Genomic DNA, 18525 nt, shown 5'->3' with positions numbered 1-18525 from the left:
TTGAGTTATTGCAGCTGAACTTTGTCATAATAGAATGTTATTCTGCCAGAGACGTACTCGAACCATTTTGAAACCTCTTGTTAAGAGTCGACGACAATCTTCTTGGAATAATGCTTTCAGTGCTTTGCACAATGGAACACATTCACTATAAGACGTCGATGACCAATCGTTCTGCTTCAGTGGTGAATTATCCCCATCCAATGTAAACACTGTATGAAAAGTTCAAGAAGTTCCTTCACTATCTCTGTTGTGTATTTTCTCTCCAAGTTGAAAATCGACTTTTAAATTCAAAGCCTTTCTCCAACTCCCCAATATACTCAAGTTATTAGTTTATGTTCTACTCATAGCTTGACGTCTATCAAGATGAATTTCTTGTAATTAAGATACTTATCTGATCAATAAGAAACCAGTTAATTTTTCGATCTTAGAAGACTGAAAGAATGTCGAATTGCTTCACGTGAAAACCTGTCATCTTGGCTTTATTTCACGGTGGACTAAACACCAAAAAGGGAAAGGACCATCACTGTTTCGAGCCGATAGAACCTATTGCTGCTATGAGAAATGTCATGTCCCTAAAAGCATTATCATCAAAGGTTCATCCCAGTACATTCCTGGATATCTTAAAGTTGCCCAACCACACTACTGAGATAGCTTCTCTTGTTTAAACTACAGAAGACACAAGGTTCTTCTGTGATAAGTTTAGCATATTTAGAGTAAAATCCAATATACTTAACTATGAATGAAAACCGCCGATAATTTGAAGATTAGGATATTAAAAAATTTTCCTAAGTCTCAATAACTCCTCCGCTACTTCAACCGTCACTGTTTCTGTAATTCCTATATCTCTATAGATACAACTCAGAATCCATTATAGATACAACTCAGAATCCAATAGTATCCGTACGACAGTTCATATTCAATCTTTGCATTCACAACTCAAATCCAACATTTTATTATTCCATAAACTTGCCCTGTGGTTTGTTTCGCTTCTAAAAACTAGAAGCGGTACAAACACGCCTATGGCTATTTACGTACATACATGGAATTTCCGATCAAGCATGTACATTGCTGAAGTACTTGAGCTATCTAATCTCTGACCATTGCTGCCCTGTTGTTTAACTTCCGAAATGTAAAAATATCACCTCCGATTATAACCACGCAGATGGGATGGTCTCTGTTGAGTCGATAACAGCACCTAAAGATGTATCATATAGATTTAACACCAAACCATTTCCAACGCTTAGTTCAACAGTCACTCCTATGTGGGATTTTTGTTGTCATGGGCAACAACACCGATCTAATCCCGAAAACCATACAACTGTTTTCTTACCCCAAATTACTATTTCGGTGAATTTGGGTTTAAATCACTACCACTACGTGGATCCCGAAAAGCCTATGGTTTTCTGGTTTGACCCCATGTCAAATCATTTTAAGGCATCTCTGAGGCTAAAGTGATATTACCAGTTTATAGTCCCGGTAGGCTAGAGTTATTGGTAGCACCTTTTTTCCCCAGTATTGCAATACCTTAGTGGTATTGTAATCATTTTATTTTTCGTCAAGATAACGTGCCCCCGGGGGATGTTAGAAGATTGTTGCCCGTGGTAGCGTAGCTTTGACATCTGTTGAGACGGCAGCAGCTTCTTTAACTTACCCATATGATCGCAGTATCAACCACATATACAAAAAAATAATGTCACCAATAACTAGTACAGAATTCATCTTGTAAGAAGACCTTTAAAATAACGTATTCTTGTTATTTAGCAGTTTCAGAAGACCGCCATTTGAAAATCCTTACATCAAACGAAGTTAAAAAATGTTCAACAAATAACAACTTTTAACCAACATAAATATTTTTCAACTTTTCGAACTAAAAAATTTTCATTTATTTACAACATTTTTTCCTTATGCTCATTTAAACAAAATTCCAACAAACAATTTACATGCGTTTACATTTTCTTTTAAGTTATTCGCTTAAAATATTTTCATAATTTATCACATCGCGATTCTTTGCAAAAAAAAAACTATTTTCGTTGTCATCATCATGACAATGACATAAAAAAGAAATGTTTAAAAACTTGACAAATTTTATGAGAAAAAAAAAACTTTGCAAAATATACAACTTACCTGCATTTCAGTCTGCTACCCAATTGAAAAATATCTGAAGTATTTGTGGGAGAATTTGGTAGCGTTGGTGGCACACGCATTAAACGAAAAAATGCATGATGCTCAACACAGCAGCGCCATAAATGTTTACAGGCTGATTTGCGAGGTGTTTCAAAGCCATAAGTACTTAACTCGTTCTAAAGAGAAAACGAAAAAAGAGTTTAGTACAGAGGTACTTGTTAAAGAAAAACTAAAATAAACCATTTATCTATTGTATGTTAACAAACGGCATTTTTTTTTCGTTCAACTTGACAAACTTTTGCCAACAAATTATGATAAAAATGTCTTGCAACTTGTTAGTTATGCTACAACTTATCTTAACGCCTTTGATAATAAACTACAATTTTTTTTGTTTGCAATAAAAGCAAAACAGTAATTTACATACTTACATTTTTATCACTTATCCTTAGCATGAAATAACGTCCTTTATAATAAACTTTGGCTATGCGAGGCCAATAATAATGAGCCACTGTTGTCTTGTTACGCAGCACTACGATACCACTTGGCGTTAGACCAAGAAAATATTCGACACTATCTTCACCCTGGAAAATGAAAAGCAAAAAAAAAATGCATTAAAATTTTTTTATAATATACGATGTTTGAAAAAACTTTTTGTTCTTTTACTACAAAGATATATTCTAAGAAAATTTTTCTTCATTCGGAAAAAAAGCTATTGTCAAACTGTTACCAAGTTTGGTTATTATCCAAAGAATTTCTCCTGTTTTTAATGTTTCTTTTTTTTTGTTTAAATAATGTTTGTAATTAAGTTAATGAAAAGTTGATAAATTTTCCAAGTAAAAGAGTTCTAAAGAAGTTTCTAAGGACTTTGTTAGTTATCCTTATAGAATAGTTGTGTTTGTTAAGTTTCTGTTGTTGCTTCTGTTGAAAGTGTGAAATAAATAATAGTTAATTGTCTCTAAAAAGCGTTATTAAAGGGAAATTCTTTTGAACTTTTTTCAATGAAAAAAAAAAAACATTTGAACGTTGCTACTGGTATGTACGACGTTCAATAGTATTTAATGGTAATTTAATATTTAATTTCAGGAAAAAACGGTTTATCATTTTCTTCAAGGACTTTTCAAGGATTATTTAAGATAATAATTCAAATAATTAAATTAGTTTAAACATTACAACGAATGAGAGGGATATCCCTCCCTCTGTTTCGATTTTTATATTCAAAAATGTCTTAATTACGTTAACGGACCCAGCAAAAGTAAAACGAAGAACTTCTAAAGAATAACATTTATCACCACTTCAAGTGTAGCTCTAAGTAGAAGTGATGTTTATTGACTTCCAAAGAAGCGAAAAGAGATCAATTTTGTTTAAAATTTAAGGTTTTTGTTTTGTACTGAAATTTTTTCAATTTATTTTGGAATTGATTGATAAATGCGTGTAATTTATTTAGTCAACTTAGTTGTATTACACTACAATTTCACTTCCTAATAACTTTAAAGAAATAACATAAAAATTACTTCCTGAGAATGACATCAGTTGTAGTGAATTTGAAATAAAATAAAAATATAACTTCTATGATAAGCCTGTGTTAAAATCATAGTTTCCTCAGGTGTTTTTCAGTACTTCCATTGGTTTGTGTCAATGAAAATGTCCCAAAATACTCAGAACCAATTGTTTTTATATCATTTACAACTATCATAAACTACAAAGACGACAAGTCAGTTTCCCTCACAAAATGATCGGAAAAACTATTGATATCTCTCATAGTGTTCCCAATAACTTTAATGTTTTCCATTAAAGGGAACTAACTATACGATTTCAATATACGTGCGAGAATAGACATTTTTGTCAAGCGGCACATTTTCCACTAAACTTTCCTATAAGTCAGACAATGAAAGAAGGCTAGGTCTCCAGATATCTCTCATCGTCTTCCAAACAACTTTAACGATTTCTGGGCTAAAGTATTTGCCATAATGACAACCCGTATGATTTCTAATAACTGTGACAACATTGACATGTTTGTCAACAGCCAAGCTGCACTTTTATCCCCAAAGCTTTCCTATTAGTCAGACAATGCAGGAAGGCTTGGTCACCTGTCTGATATTCCCGTATGATTTCTAATAACTGTGACAACATTGACATGTTTGTCAACAGCCAAGCTGCACTTTTATCCCCAAAGCTTTCCTATTAGTCAGACAATGCAGGAAGGTTTGGTCACCTGTCTGATATTCTCTCTTCAAAAGGCTGTAAATAAGTTATTATGACCCACATTCTCTGTTAATGCCCTGTTCATGGCGCTAAGAGTTGCATGTCAGTTACTTCAGATCCAATGTTGGTGAGATATCTAGGTCTAACCTTAATAACATGTTGAGATTTCTTACGTCTTCAGGCTGGCTCTAATATCATTACAATACTACATCTGGCAAATGGAGTGGCCATGTCAAAATGGAGTCATTTCGACTCTATTTCGACAGGACCCTCTAGAACTATACGGTATCAATCTACTCTAACGTTTTTAGCAGCGCTGGGTTTCCATGTAATAGTTATTGCATAGATTGTTAAAATGCAAAAGAGAATCTAAATAATTGATCTTCTTTAGACAAAATTATCTGACCGCAGTATCGGAAGTAATCGATGTATGGATGAGAGAAGAGACTTGGATAGTACATCACTAATGCGTTGCAAATCTTATTTCTTATAATATGATATGATATAAGAAGAAAAATCGCCATAAAACGTTCTATGTGAATGACAGTTTTACAGAGCATAAGAGAGAGAGAGAGAGGGAGAAGATACTTAATTTGGGTGTCCCTGCTATTCATAGAAAATAATCCTGACTTCTTAGCCCTTTATATGACTTGAATAAGATATCACTGATGTATTACAATTCTTGTTTGAGTTCTTTAGGAGGAGAAGAAAACTTTTTACATGATATCTAAATTTATGAAGCCAAACTAAATATTTCATAATCTGGACTACCTCAGTGATATATCAATGATGAGACTAAAAAAATTTTAAAGAAATGCTAGTTGGCTCTCTCGGAAACCACATGAATCCAAATAATTTCCAAATTAAATTCTTCTAAATTCAAGGATACTGAACAAATAAGTGTCATACACTCTTTTCCCAATTCAAACAAAATTTTAACTATTTTTAAAATATTCTCCCATTTTATCGCTTTTAAAGTCCCATATACAAAGATATTCCCCCTATTATAACTGCATGACCCAACTTGACCCCCTCCACCCCCACTTTAATTGTTTTTCTTAATGGTGGCAATAAATTTTTCTACACAGATTCGTAATTCATTAACATTTTGCTGTTAAGATCTAAAAGTCTACTATTCTTATTTAATATCAATAAAACTAGAATTTAATTCATGTTTTATTACAATTTGCTAGTTCTTTGTATGTGAACGTTTAGATGAATGTATGTGTTTATGTATTTATGTAAAACATAATTTATATTTTATTACATGAACTTAATCGCATAAAAATATGTAGACTTAAATCGCACAACCTCATACTATACTTTGCCAGCAGGATTTTGTTCGTTACTAAATAAAAGAAGTTGAAAAAATAATAAAAGAGAAAAATTAACATAAATTCCAACAATGTCCTTTAAAATATTTTTTGTTGGGTATGAGTTCCAAAATGAAAAAAAAAATGTTCTTGTTAGTTCATTTTGTTCGCACTCATGATACTAATTTATGAAAAATTATAAAACTAATAAATTTTGATGGCAACAACGACAACACCATGTTAAAATATGATTATAAGAGTGTAGCCCAGAAATGCGGCAAGTAGTTTATATGTCCCTTTTAGGCAGTCTTTTTAACATCTCCTTTTAAAATATCTGAAACAACATCTCTGCCATTACGTTTTAAAAGGTCAATTTGATGTTAGTCTCTGAGATGATATCTGTGATCGGACTCCTGCTCGTAGGGCAGAATTTAACTCAAGTTTATTTGTAGCGTCCTGATTCCAATTTAGATTTTAGCAATTCTGATACTACAACTTCAAGTCCTTCTTTTGATCGCGTGAATGATAAACCCTGCACTACCAAGATAAGATAATAAATTACAGCTTTTAAGTAGCTGAGTGATACCAAAAGACTAATCCGATATTTGATACAAGGATCAATTAAAATTTACATAACAAAGTAGTTACATAGCTCCCGTACATAGCGAGGACAGTCTTTCCCAACTGCCGGAATATCCCTTTTAATATGTAAGTGTATGTAAGGTTTTGTTTATGTGTATTAGTTTATTTACTTTTTATTATGTGTAACAACACCAGAAACAAAATTCTTATCAAGAATTTTTCAAAAAAAAAAAGGAATAAATAAAATAAAACTGGGAACCACTAAAATGGCAACAAAACATAAACAACACAAACAACCATCAAATACACATTATACAATTGTTAGCAAAAGGGGGTAAAAGTAGAAGGGCACAATGGGGTAGACCAGCTAACAAACCTTTAAAACAAGGTGATTTATGCGACATGGTCTAATGCTCTATCAAGACTGCCATAAAAAATGTAAATGAACCAAACGAACAAAATGAAACCAAACCAAATATATCAATTCATTCATTTACTATTCTCTTCAAATAATTGTACAACAACAATGAAAATCTTCTAAAATAGCAACGAGTCCTCTTGGCAAAAAAAAAGAAAAAAGTGTTAAATACCAAAATGTCTAGTGAAAGACACAGGAGTAGAATAAAACAAGCGTGTGTGCTTTTTATCATCATATTCTAAACCAAACATTTGTTACAAAATTTCTGCCATTAAACTCACATCATAACATTTTATATGACTGTGAGTGTATAAAGCTGGCCTTGTGTGTGTTTTTTTTTTCATTTTGGGTAATAAAATTATTCGTTGGAACCAAACCTTTTGCCTCCATGAGGACACGAGCATGGTTTTGCATTATAAAATTAAATTAGGGTTGTTTTGGCTATTCTACATACGGCCTTTTTGTACTTAACAGTTTAATGTGGGAAGATGAAGAAGAAAAAAGAAAAACACATATTAAACTTACCAGCACTGGATGTAAATCCACACCGTACATATCATGCCATTTCACTTTATCCAAGTAATTTAATTCAGCTGCTGCCGGTGACATTCCTTTTAATTGCTGATGTAATTCAGCGACCCGTGTTTCTAGTTCACTACTCTGATTCGGTAGCAAACGAAATTCAGATACATAACCTTTGGAGTGGCGTCTTTGGTCATAATCACCCAGTTCAGCTGGAAGGGGAAATGAAGAGAATAGTGAAAATTTAATAAACTTAAATGTGAAATTAAAAGCAAATATACAAGTACTTAGCAAAATGAGTATTAGTTTAGTAAATTGAGTAAGGAATTTATAAACAATTGAAAAACGGTTACTGGAACTGGTTCGGGTATTTACTCCGATGAGTCCTCAAAAGGAGAAATAGAACCTTTAACTTTGATTTAGAACATAACTAAAACGGAACCAGAAGTAAACAAGAACTAGAACTGAACTAGAACTGAACTAGAACTGAACTAGAACTGAACTAGAACTGAACTAGAACTGAACTAGAACTGAACTAGAACTGAACTAGAACTGAACTAGAACTGAACTAGAACTGAACTAGAACTGAACTAGAACTGAACTAGAACTGAACTAGAACTGAACTAGAACTGAACTAGAACTGAACTAGAACTGAACTAGAACTGAACTAGAACTGAACTAGAACTGAACGAGAACTGAACTAGAACTGAACTAGAACTGAACTAGAACTTAACTAGAACTGAACAAGAATTAAACTAGAACTAAAGTAGAACTGAACTAGAACTGAACTAGAACTGAACTAGAACTGAACTAGAACTGAACTAGAACTGAACTAGAACTGAACTAGAACTGAACTAGAACTGAACTAGAACTGAACTAGAACTGAACTAGAACTGAACTAGAACTGAACTAGAACTGAACTAGAACTGAACTAGAACTGAACTAGAACTGACCTAGAACTGAACTAGAACTGAACTAGAACTGAACTAGAACTGAACTAAACGGAACTAGAACTGAACTAGAACTTATGAAGTATTCAAAGACTGTACAATCAAACGATCTTAATTAACATTTACGTCTGAAAAGCTCTTACATAGATTCACTCTTTTAGACAACAGTATGTAAGAGGTATGTTTTAGCTTAACTTATCTACTTAACTAATTTCCTTTACCATCTATATCACAAACTGTGTCTGCAGTTCTTTAATAAATATCTCATTTACATAAATATTTAAATCTAAATAAATACAAAATTTTCTTACATTGCACAACGAAAGCACCCAATTCAGCAGCAAGTTCAAATGCAACCGGCAGTCTTCCTTGCAAAACATCCTGTTTAACTTGTAGAAACAATTGATACCTGCAATTGAGACATTTCGTAAATATTTGACAATCTTAAACAGACAAACAAAAGGATAAATTTAACAAACAAATACTTAAATAAAAACAAAAACAAATATTGTTAAATCTTCATATGGAAACACAACAACAACAGCATTATAAATAAATACATATTCATAACCCTTTAACCAAAAACAAACATACTTAAAACTACAATTAAAAGCTGAATGAGTGACAAGCACTTCTATACAAACAGTGTAACAGTTATTGAAGAAAACAAATTTTATATTTTTAACTTCAAATGATATATATTGTATGTCTTTTTGTATTTTCTATACACTGCCCATTTAGTTTTCAAAAAGCTTCTAAATAAGAATAATTGTTGGTAAAAGTTTGTCTGCCTATCTGTCTATCATTGTATGTTTGTTTGTCATCTTGTTTGTGCGTAAAATATCCAAATAATGTCCTTTTCTATATGAATAGACTGACAAATAAGAGTTATTTGTTTAGTTTTATGATAAAAGTTAATATTTACGAAAATTATTACTTTAGATTTATACTCGTACCCAAACACTTACATGATTTTGCACATGCATTTATACTTGTAAATTGTAAATACATACTAGGTATGTGTACATGTTCTGTAGAAAGTTGGTACGTTACAGGACAGAACACTTGACAAATATAACAAATCATAAACAGTGACAGATACAGATTCAGACAGAGTCACAAACGAACAGCAACACAAAGTGCCACACATCTAACAAAAAAACTTGGATGGGAGCAGAAGCTATTTTAGGATTCAGGACTTGTATCAGAAGTCTATACCGGATGTTGTCTATAAACTAATTAGGTTTTAAATCAGTTCTTTTTTAGTTCTAGTTCAGTTCTGGTTCAGTTCTAGTTCAATTCTAGTTCAGTTCTAGTTCAGTTCTAGTTCAGTTCTAGTTCAGTTCTAGTTCAGTTCTAGTTCAGTTCTAGTTCAGTTCTAGTTCAGTTCTAGTTCAGTTCTAGTTCAGTTCTAGTTCAGTTCTAGTTCAGTTCTAGTTCAGTTCTAGTTCAGTTCTAGTTCAGTTCTAGTTCAGTTCTTGTTCAGTTCTAGTTCAGTTCTAGTTCAGTTATACTTCAGTTTTAGTTAAAATATATTTAAGTTTGATATAAGTTCATTAGCAAATTTTATATTAATAAATAAACTGAGAGCTTGAAAAAGTGATCACGTTTAAATCTAAACTTGATTTTATTTTTTTATTAACCCAATAAACAGTATCTATATAAGTATTTTCAAACAAACTGTATAACTTTTGAGTACTTGATATATTCAATGATGTACTGTTATGAAATATGTTCGGCATGAGGATTATGACGAGTATGACGAGAACGATGTGGATTATAATGATGATATTCTTGATAATGGTGATGATGACAAATGGTTTATCATCACGTATGTGTTGGTATGTTATTCAAAACACGCACCATCAACTACGAATAACTACTCCTTTTTTATGTCCAATATTGTCACTGTTTTTGTTGATGTTGTTGTTTGTTTTCATTCCTTTTCAGAAATATACATACAACATATTTTCATACGAGTACAATATAATCTAATGGAAGTATTATCTATAGAATATTGTTTATTTTATTATATTCTATACATAGTATATACATACATATTTTTCGTTTCATAGATATTATTTGTAGCAATGGTAATCATTATTTTTGTTATCAACCCACAAATAGAAATGGAGACGTTGGCTTTAATCTATTGTATGTTGGTGTGTGCGTTAATGGTAACACCCTTTAATTGCGTATGACAGGCCGTAAAACTAAGTAAAAATATTTTGTGTAGATAAGAATTATACTTTTACTGTATGTATTTATTATGTTGTATAATGTATATAAGTTCATTTGGTAGATCTTTGAAAGAACTTAATTTAAGAGATGTCAAAGACAGATACTAACTTTAGGCATTTTATGTGAACAAATTTTGTTTTATTCGACATTTAGAGTTTTACAGGAAGAATACAATGTCTATATTACAAATTTGAACAGAAATATCAATTTGTTGAAAGGACTAAGGACATTTGTCAATTGATCAATATTAGGCTGTCCAAAATTAGTGGTTAAATCGCCAGAAAATCTGGTGATAACAAGCGTTGTCTAATGCCATTTAAATATGCCCCATTGGGCGATTCAAAGAGGTCCAGGAATGCATCAGGGTAGGTCTTTAGTTCATGGGAATGCGTGTGGAGACAGAACATTCTTAAAGCATCAATAGGGTTTTTTTATCAGATGATGGGACCGCCGGTGATTCAATTTGGCTCACAGACGAGAATGCACGGCCACACTTAGAAAGGAACTTTTTATAAACAGATATGAAAGTTACATATAATCTTAGATTACCCTTGGTGTAAGCTGTATGATGCAGCATATTTAAGATATCGAATTCGTTAAAATAAAAAAGAACCCTTTCTCGTTTGCATGTCAATATTTAGATAACAGAGATATAAAAATTTCACAATTTTAATGATTCTTTTAGACCGAGTTTATATGTTGATCATTAATTGTAGGTGTTTGGGTGTCCAGACATTGTTAAACTCTAATAACACTTTTATAAACAAACTAAATGAAATTTTAATGTTCTACATCAACAATAACAGAAGCAACAAAAATATTTAAGTCCTTATTGATTCACTTATTGATGGCATTTTTAAAATATTTGTTACATTTAACAAATCCCACAAACCGAATTGTACTAAAATATACACAGCAAATAATTCAGGAATAATTTATACAAAAAGTTCTAGTTCAGTTCAAGTTAAGTTTTAGTTAAGTTCTAGTACAGTTCCAGTTCAGTTCCAGTTCAGTTCTAGTTCAGTTCTAGATCAGTTCTAGTTCAGTTCTAGTGCAGTTCTATTTCAGTTCTAGTTCAGTTCTAGTTCAGTTCTAGTTCAGTTCTAGTTCAGTTCTAGTTCAGTTCTAGTTCAGTTCTAGTTCAGTTCTAGTTCAGTTCTAGTTCAGTTCTAGTTCAGTTCTAGTTCAGTTCTAGTTCAGTTGTAGTTAAGTTGTAGTTCAGTTATAGTTCAGTTTTAGTTCAGTTCTAGTTCAGTTCTAGTTCAGTTCTAGTTCAGTTCAGTTCTAGTTCAGTTCTAGTTCAGTTCCAGTTCAGTTCTAGTTCAGTTCTAGTTCAGTTCTAGTTCAGTTCTAGTTCAGTTCTAGTTCAGTTCTAGTTCAATTCTAGTTCAGTTCTAGTTCAGTTCTAGTTCTAGTTCAGTTCTAGTTCAGTTCTAGTTCAGTTCTAGTTCAGTTCTAGTTCAGTTCTAGTTCAGTTCTAGTTCAGTTCTAGTTCAGTTCTAGTTCAGTTCTAGTTCAGTTCTAGTTCAGTTCTAGTTTAGTTCTAGTTCAGTTCTAGTTCAGTTCTAGTTTAGTTCTAGTTCAGTTCTAGTTCAGTTCTAGTTCAGTTCTAGTTCAGTTCTAGTTCAGTTCTAGTTCAGTTCTAGTTCAGTTCTAGATCAGTTTTAATTAAAATCTATTTACGTTCTTTGAAAGTTGATGTAAGTTCTTTAGCAAAGTTTATATTAATTAATAAACTGAGTTTAGAAAAATGTACTAAATGCAAATGGATTTGAATTTCGTTGTCGATTATGGGAAAATGAAAACGAAATAGTTTTGTTACTATAGTTAAATGTCACATAGCTTTTAATGTCTTAACGGAATCCTTTTTGTGAAATAAAACGACATTTTTTTTTATTTTATTACATATTATGCACGAAATTTTCGTAAATATTACGAAGGAAGTTTTTGTTTAATAAATTTAAGCATGGATTATTTTCAGTGTAGCTAGAGTTAATGTTAGTTGATTCACATACAGACTAGATGGTATTGTCAATGGCCGCAGACTTTGAACAAGAAAAAAATAATAAAAGTTTTCTAAAAAATATCAAACAGAACGGCATATGTAGTATAGAAAGGAGAATGATACAAATATTTAATAGCGTGTGATGACCATGTTATCACTGTTGATGTCGACGCTGCTGATGCTGATGATGATGAGCATTCCCAAATCGCTTAAATATTGTATATTTTTTTAAGCCTTATCCATTGATTGCATGGCATAAAAACCATACGAATTTATCTATATATGAAATGAATGGAACATTTTATGGTATTTAATTTGATTTCTTTTTGTTCGCTCTCGATTTTGGTTATTTTAGTTTTAAACTATAAATACGTGTCAAATGCAATTTTAGTCTGGTAGTTTTGTTATTTTTTTTTTTTTTTGCTTTCGTATATGTTTTTATTTGTTTTGGTTGATTTATTTTCAAAACTTTCATTTATTCATTTTTGTGTTCTAATATTTGGCTGCATTTATGCGATTGCATTTCATTGCAATTCATTGCTGTGTTTTACGTTGTTTTCAGTGCTTTTTCTCATCAGCATTCTATTTCATTAAACATCTGTCGTTTGTAAATATTTATTATTGATAAATGTTTGTTTGTACTTTTATAATTGCTTTATGGAGTGGAAAATTTTTCACATGTTGTCTATAAACGTAAATTAATAAGGTAAGTGGAGGATGAGCCGAGTGAATGGTTAAATAATAAAGATTTTTTTGAAATTTATTTAAGCAAATGGTGTTAGTTTTGTCCACACAATTAGAAAGTGTTCAAAATAATTAATATGATGTGAGTTGTTATTTACATATTCGAAATATTTATCGAACAATTTTAGAGCTAAATTTACTTAAATCCGTCAAAATGTTTAGGTTAATAGGATGTATGTAAACTCAGATACGAAGAAATTCACATAAGCCTTTGTTGGGATTCGAATCTACGATCTTGCAAATTTTGGTCGTTCATAGTTTATGTATAGTATTGGTCATTTTAAGTAAGAAACATTTCTCTCAAGCCAATTACTCATTAAGACTAAAAAGGCATCAAGTTAATTTCGAATAACCTGTTCTGACTTCAATTCTTTTCCCACTGTAAACGAATCGATTATATCGATATGATCATCATCATCTAGCTATTTCAGCAGTTCAAAATATATGTAGTTTCTTTCAGGTCCTATTAGTGCCAAAGATTTTCACTGCCAGTAATGATTTGATGCAAAGATCAATTTGGAATCAAATAAAAATGACATCCCTTTTATGACAAGCCTGTGTTAAAATCATTACATCTTCAGGACTTTTTCAGTACTTCCATGGTGTAAATTCTATTTTATTTTGCGTCTTTGGAAGTTCTTTTTTTGTTGCTGGGAACATATGGGTACAAAATGGGCGGGATAGTTTAGAGGGCGTGGCACCTCCCATATAAGTAAAGGAAACCTTATATTGATAAAACATAATAAAAAGATGCCACCATTTACTCAGCCACTTTAATATCAACGGGAGTATTTAGGAAAAATAATGAGCGGACCTCGCTTATGAATTAAATACAAAAATTCATTTATTTCGGTAACTTTTAGATCTACAATCTTAAAATTTTGAAATTTATTTATCTGGGAAACTATTAAAGCTAGAATCTTAAAATTTTGCAGAAATAAGAAGTATGAATGTAAAGTCGAAGGTATGGTAAACCATACCATCTTCAAAGTTATATGTGTAGAATTTAATCGTGTTGTTAGTGTTTATAAGTAAATCTTGATCTTCAAGTCATTTTCTGAAGGGGGAGTTTTGAGGATCAAATGATGCCCGATCAGCACAAACATGTGAATTTGAGACAATTGCATGGGGGCTAGGCGAAATAATTGACCGACCTTAATCATTTTTCAATTTTGGTCCTAGACCCAAAAGAAGAGTATGTGCCAAATTTCATCCAATTACCTTGAAAATTGCAGCGTGCGTACAAGGTTTACATGGACACAGATAAAAGGATATAGCTAAAACGACTCAGAAAGTGAGTCTAAAAAGATTGATATCCTTCATGGTGGGTGTAGGAGCAACATTTGTGGGTGTTGCAAACATCGGCGCCAACGCATAAAGATGCAGACGGACAGACAGGCGGGCGGACAGACGGACATAGCTAAATCGACTCAGAAAGTGATTCTAAGAAGGGTGGGTGAAGGACCAATATTTGTGGGTGTAACAAACATCAGCATAAATGCATACATCCACTATAGTGGTGTAGGTTATTTAAAAATGTTACGAAGTGTTTAAGCCTTCCGTGGATTCCTTATGTAAATTTTTTTATTTCTAAATAAATCATATCCAACACCGCAATTTATTACCATTAAACCGCACTTTTGGAAAACTCTTTACTTATGTAAAAGCCCTGCCATTACTTACCTAGTAATTTCCTCTACCAGCTTACAGGGATCAGCAGCATAAAATTTAACACCAAAATATAAATCATAAGGATCTGCTTTGGGTTTTAATTGGCGGGAAATGCGTGAGGCTGGATCCAACCAATGCTGAAAAAAAAGTAACAAACAAATTAAATACAACAATAAACAATCGATAAGAAAATCGACAAAAAAAAACAGTCATAAAATGGTTTAAATGTAAAAGAAAGAAATAATAAAAAAGAAAAACAACACAGAAAATTGAATATAAATTGAATAAATTTCAAATACTTATTTATTGTAGGATTTTATTTTTATCTAAGATAACAGTCGTCGTCGTCATCGTCGTAACAGCCAAGGACTGTTTAAAATTCCAAAAGTTGTGGTGCAGAAAATAAAAAAAAAAAACACACACACAGCAATAAATTGCCAACATCCGAAAATTTTAAAGGAATAAACAACAACCAAATAAATTGAAACTAAAATACAATAAAACTAAAGGCAACACACCCAGACATTTCCTCAGAGTCCTTTTGGCACAAGGCTAAAGGAAGAGTAGAAAAAGAGCGGTGCGGGTTAGATCGGTTATTTGCGTTATGACCTTCAACAACGTGTTTAGGACATTTTAAAACAAAAGTATTTAAGGCTCTAATGGTGTCGGCAGCAACAACAATAACAACAACTACTACTATTAAACCGAAAAACAGCCACAGTTTGGTAAAGACAATTTAAACATTTTCCTTTTCCTCCTAGTGGAAAGAAAAACTTTGTTTTCCTACAAAAATTGCTTTGAAAGCAGCTAAAGTGCTTTTAGGTTTAAATTTCACAGCAGCACACCATCCACAACACACAGACACTTAAGCAGTGAAAAAAAGGGAAAGTTTATGAAGGTATTACTTCTGGCTTGTCTTGTTAAATGTTCTTTAATATGTTTGAAAAACAAATATTTTCATTACCAGAACTTCTATACTACTCTTCTGCATCCTTAAAACCTCGTTATCAATACACAAACTTTTGGAAATGTTGTTCGAAGAAAAAACTTTTCGTTTACTTTTCATTTTCATTAATTACGCCTGATCACATTCCCAATTAGCCCAGTCATCAAAGGATTTACTGGATATTGGAATTATTTAAAAATAAAATAAATAAATTGAAAATAACAAGGATGATGAATGAATGGAAGTCTGTTGGTAAACAGTTGCTGGTTTCATTTCTATGTATTTATTTAAAGAGTATATTGGTTGTAAATGTATTCGAAATCATATAAAGCAAATCCTTTAATGTTTGGTTGTAGTACAAATATTGGAAAAAAAGGATGTTGTTGAATCAACCCAGCAAAAATTTTTCAATTTTCGTAACAAGTAATCTAGATAATGTGGTTATTTAATACATTACCTAGTAATGAATGGTCGTTTTCAATAACATGTAACATGGATTATTACTACTATGAGACTGACAACGCTTATAACCTTGTATATATTTCATTCTAAATATCCATTAAATAATTATTTTTTATCTTTTATACCCGCCTTTATAATAATCCGCATTATTATTTATATTTAAGTTTAGTGGGAACCGATTTATTTAAATCCATCCTAGTGTAAACATCACATATCAGTTTAGTGTGTTATCATATATTGCTTGCATATTGGTAATATGTTATAATTCTCACTTGGTTTATGTATACTTCTCTATAAGTTTACTAAGTCCGTATATGGTAAGTACAGTTCAACCGAGACAAGAATTTTCTGGGTTTCTAAGGTTGCTGTATTCTAAGCCCCCGATATTTGGACATGCTGGGAGTGCCACCTTGTACTGCGACTTTGGTTGATAATTTCAGACACTGCGACTTCGGTCGATAGTTTCGTCACCTCAAATTCAGTCGATAGTTTCGTCAACTCAACATCGGTTATTGGTTTCGGTACCGCAATTTCAGTTGTTGGTTTAGATACTGGTACTTCGGTCGATAGTTTCGTCACTTCAACTTCAGTTATTGGTTTCGGCACCGCAACTTCGGTTGTTAGTTTAGACAATACGGCTTCGTTCGATAGTTTCTTCATCGCGACTTCAGTCGATAGTTTCGTCACCACAACTTCAGTTATTGGTTTCGGCACCGCAATTTCAGTTATTGGTTTAGACACTACGTGTTCGGTCGATACCTTAAACACTGCGATTTTGGTCGACAGCTTAGATACTGCGACTTAAGTCGATAGTTTTGGCACATCATCTTCGATTGTTAATCGATTTTAAGATAGGCTTTAGTTTACTGTTTTATATTAAAATCTAGTTTTAAGTTATACACCGATCCTGAATCTCCTGAATAAGAAATCCAGACCGCCAGAGGAGTGGATATTCTAATAAATACCAAAATATAACAGTAGAGCTAGGTTTAAGTCCGCGAAAGTCGGGTAATCACATTTGTAATCAGTTATTTTTTTAACCTCGTCAAACAAAAATAATTAGTTATTTACACCAAAAGTAAGTAATTCCACTTGCCTGCTTACCGAGTAAGTAAAGTTTTCCTGGGACATAACTTATAGTTTTAGAAGTTTATGTCCTTGGTTACCTTTCTATGGTTGAATTGGTTGCAGGTATTATATATGTACATATGTGTTTTAAGCTTTAATTTATAAATTAAAAAATTGGGTTATGGCAATACACCTAGGAACTCAACTCTAGTAATTTTTGCTATAAATGATAACATTTTATTTCTATGTCTCGTTAAAACTTACCGTTTGATTTTCCTCATCGATATAACGTATACCAAAGTATGATGTTTCAATTAAATTCAGTCTGGCAAAAACAACATCTAGCAATGCTTGACCAGGTAAATCATCCTGAAAATAGATATCAAATAAATTTTGTTAAAAGAATTTTTAATTAAAATCTAATATTGTTGATATAAAAAACTGGATCAATATTGATTGACTTAATTTTCGAGTTAATAGATACCTACATATATGAAGATGTAATTACAAGAAATAAACTTGACATAATAAAATGTACTCAATGTATGATAAAAATAAATCTGATGAGAAATTATATGCAATTCCCTTAATAGATTAATTTAATATTAAAGCTTATAAAATTCTAACTCCTTGTCTATATTAGACAAACATTTATTATGCTAAACGTCAAATTGTTATCATGATAAAAATTAGCAGGTACAGACTACATTTACTAGTGTTATAACGTCATAAGGACAGTGTTGTCTAAACAATTGTTTAGACATTGTTGTCTTGATAACAAACGTCAGTTTATTGTTAACAACATCTTAGTTGAATACTTGTATGTAACCCAGATTATGTAGTATTCATTGAAAAATATGTTGTTAGGTAAGTAATTACAATTTAATGTCATTACCTAGTTTTTGCTGAGATAGTGGAATAAAAGGGAAAAATAAGGTGTCGTGTCATAATGTCCAGTGACGTAATGTCCATAGACCTTATGACACAATATAAAGCGACATAATGTCCATGGATATTATGACACATTTTGGACTCCTATTAAAAAGTGTTCTGGATTGCCGGCTTTTGGCGGGGGGCAGGGGTTTCAAACTCTGGGGTATTTCGAAAACCGGCTTCGCTAAATTGAGTTTTTCGATAAATGGACTCTTTGAAATCCATTGAATCCGAATAAAAGAGGAAAACCACGTGTCATAATGTCCATTCAGGTTATGACAAACTTAATTGAACCATAATGTTCATGGACGTTACGACAATGTAAAATGTGACACATTTGTCTA

The 18525-nt window shown here is 31.9% G+C and overlaps 1 protein-coding gene across 11 annotated transcripts in view; it reads right to left on the bottom strand.

Moving 5' to 3' along the window:
* LOC111676377 (band 4.1-like protein 4) overlaps window positions 1-18525 on the bottom strand; it is a 104700-nt gene that overhangs the window by 46455 nt on the left and 39720 nt on the right. For all 11 annotated transcript variants that reach the window (XM_046948015.1, XM_046948016.1, XM_046948018.1 and 8 more), the window contains exons 2-7: window positions 17513-17617; window positions 14785-14909; window positions 8423-8520; window positions 7165-7373; window positions 2553-2705; window positions 2125-2300 (exon numbers count right to left, since the gene is read on the bottom strand). In XM_046948015.1, the coding sequence (XP_046803971.1) occupies window positions 2125-2300; window positions 2553-2705; window positions 7165-7373; window positions 8423-8520; window positions 14785-14909; window positions 17513-17617 (866 nt within the window). The remainder of the gene's footprint in view (window positions 1-2124; window positions 2301-2552; window positions 2706-7164; window positions 7374-8422; window positions 8521-14784; window positions 14910-17512; window positions 17618-18525) is intronic.

This window comes from Lucilia cuprina, chromosome 4 (assembly GCF_022045245.1).
Source record: "Lucilia cuprina isolate Lc7/37 chromosome 4, ASM2204524v1, whole genome shotgun sequence".
NCBI classification, from domain to species: domain Eukaryota; kingdom Metazoa; phylum Arthropoda; class Insecta; order Diptera; family Calliphoridae; genus Lucilia; species Lucilia cuprina.
The sequence above is the reverse complement of the archived record's forward strand: the minus strand, read 5'-3'. Positions and strand labels throughout refer to the sequence as shown.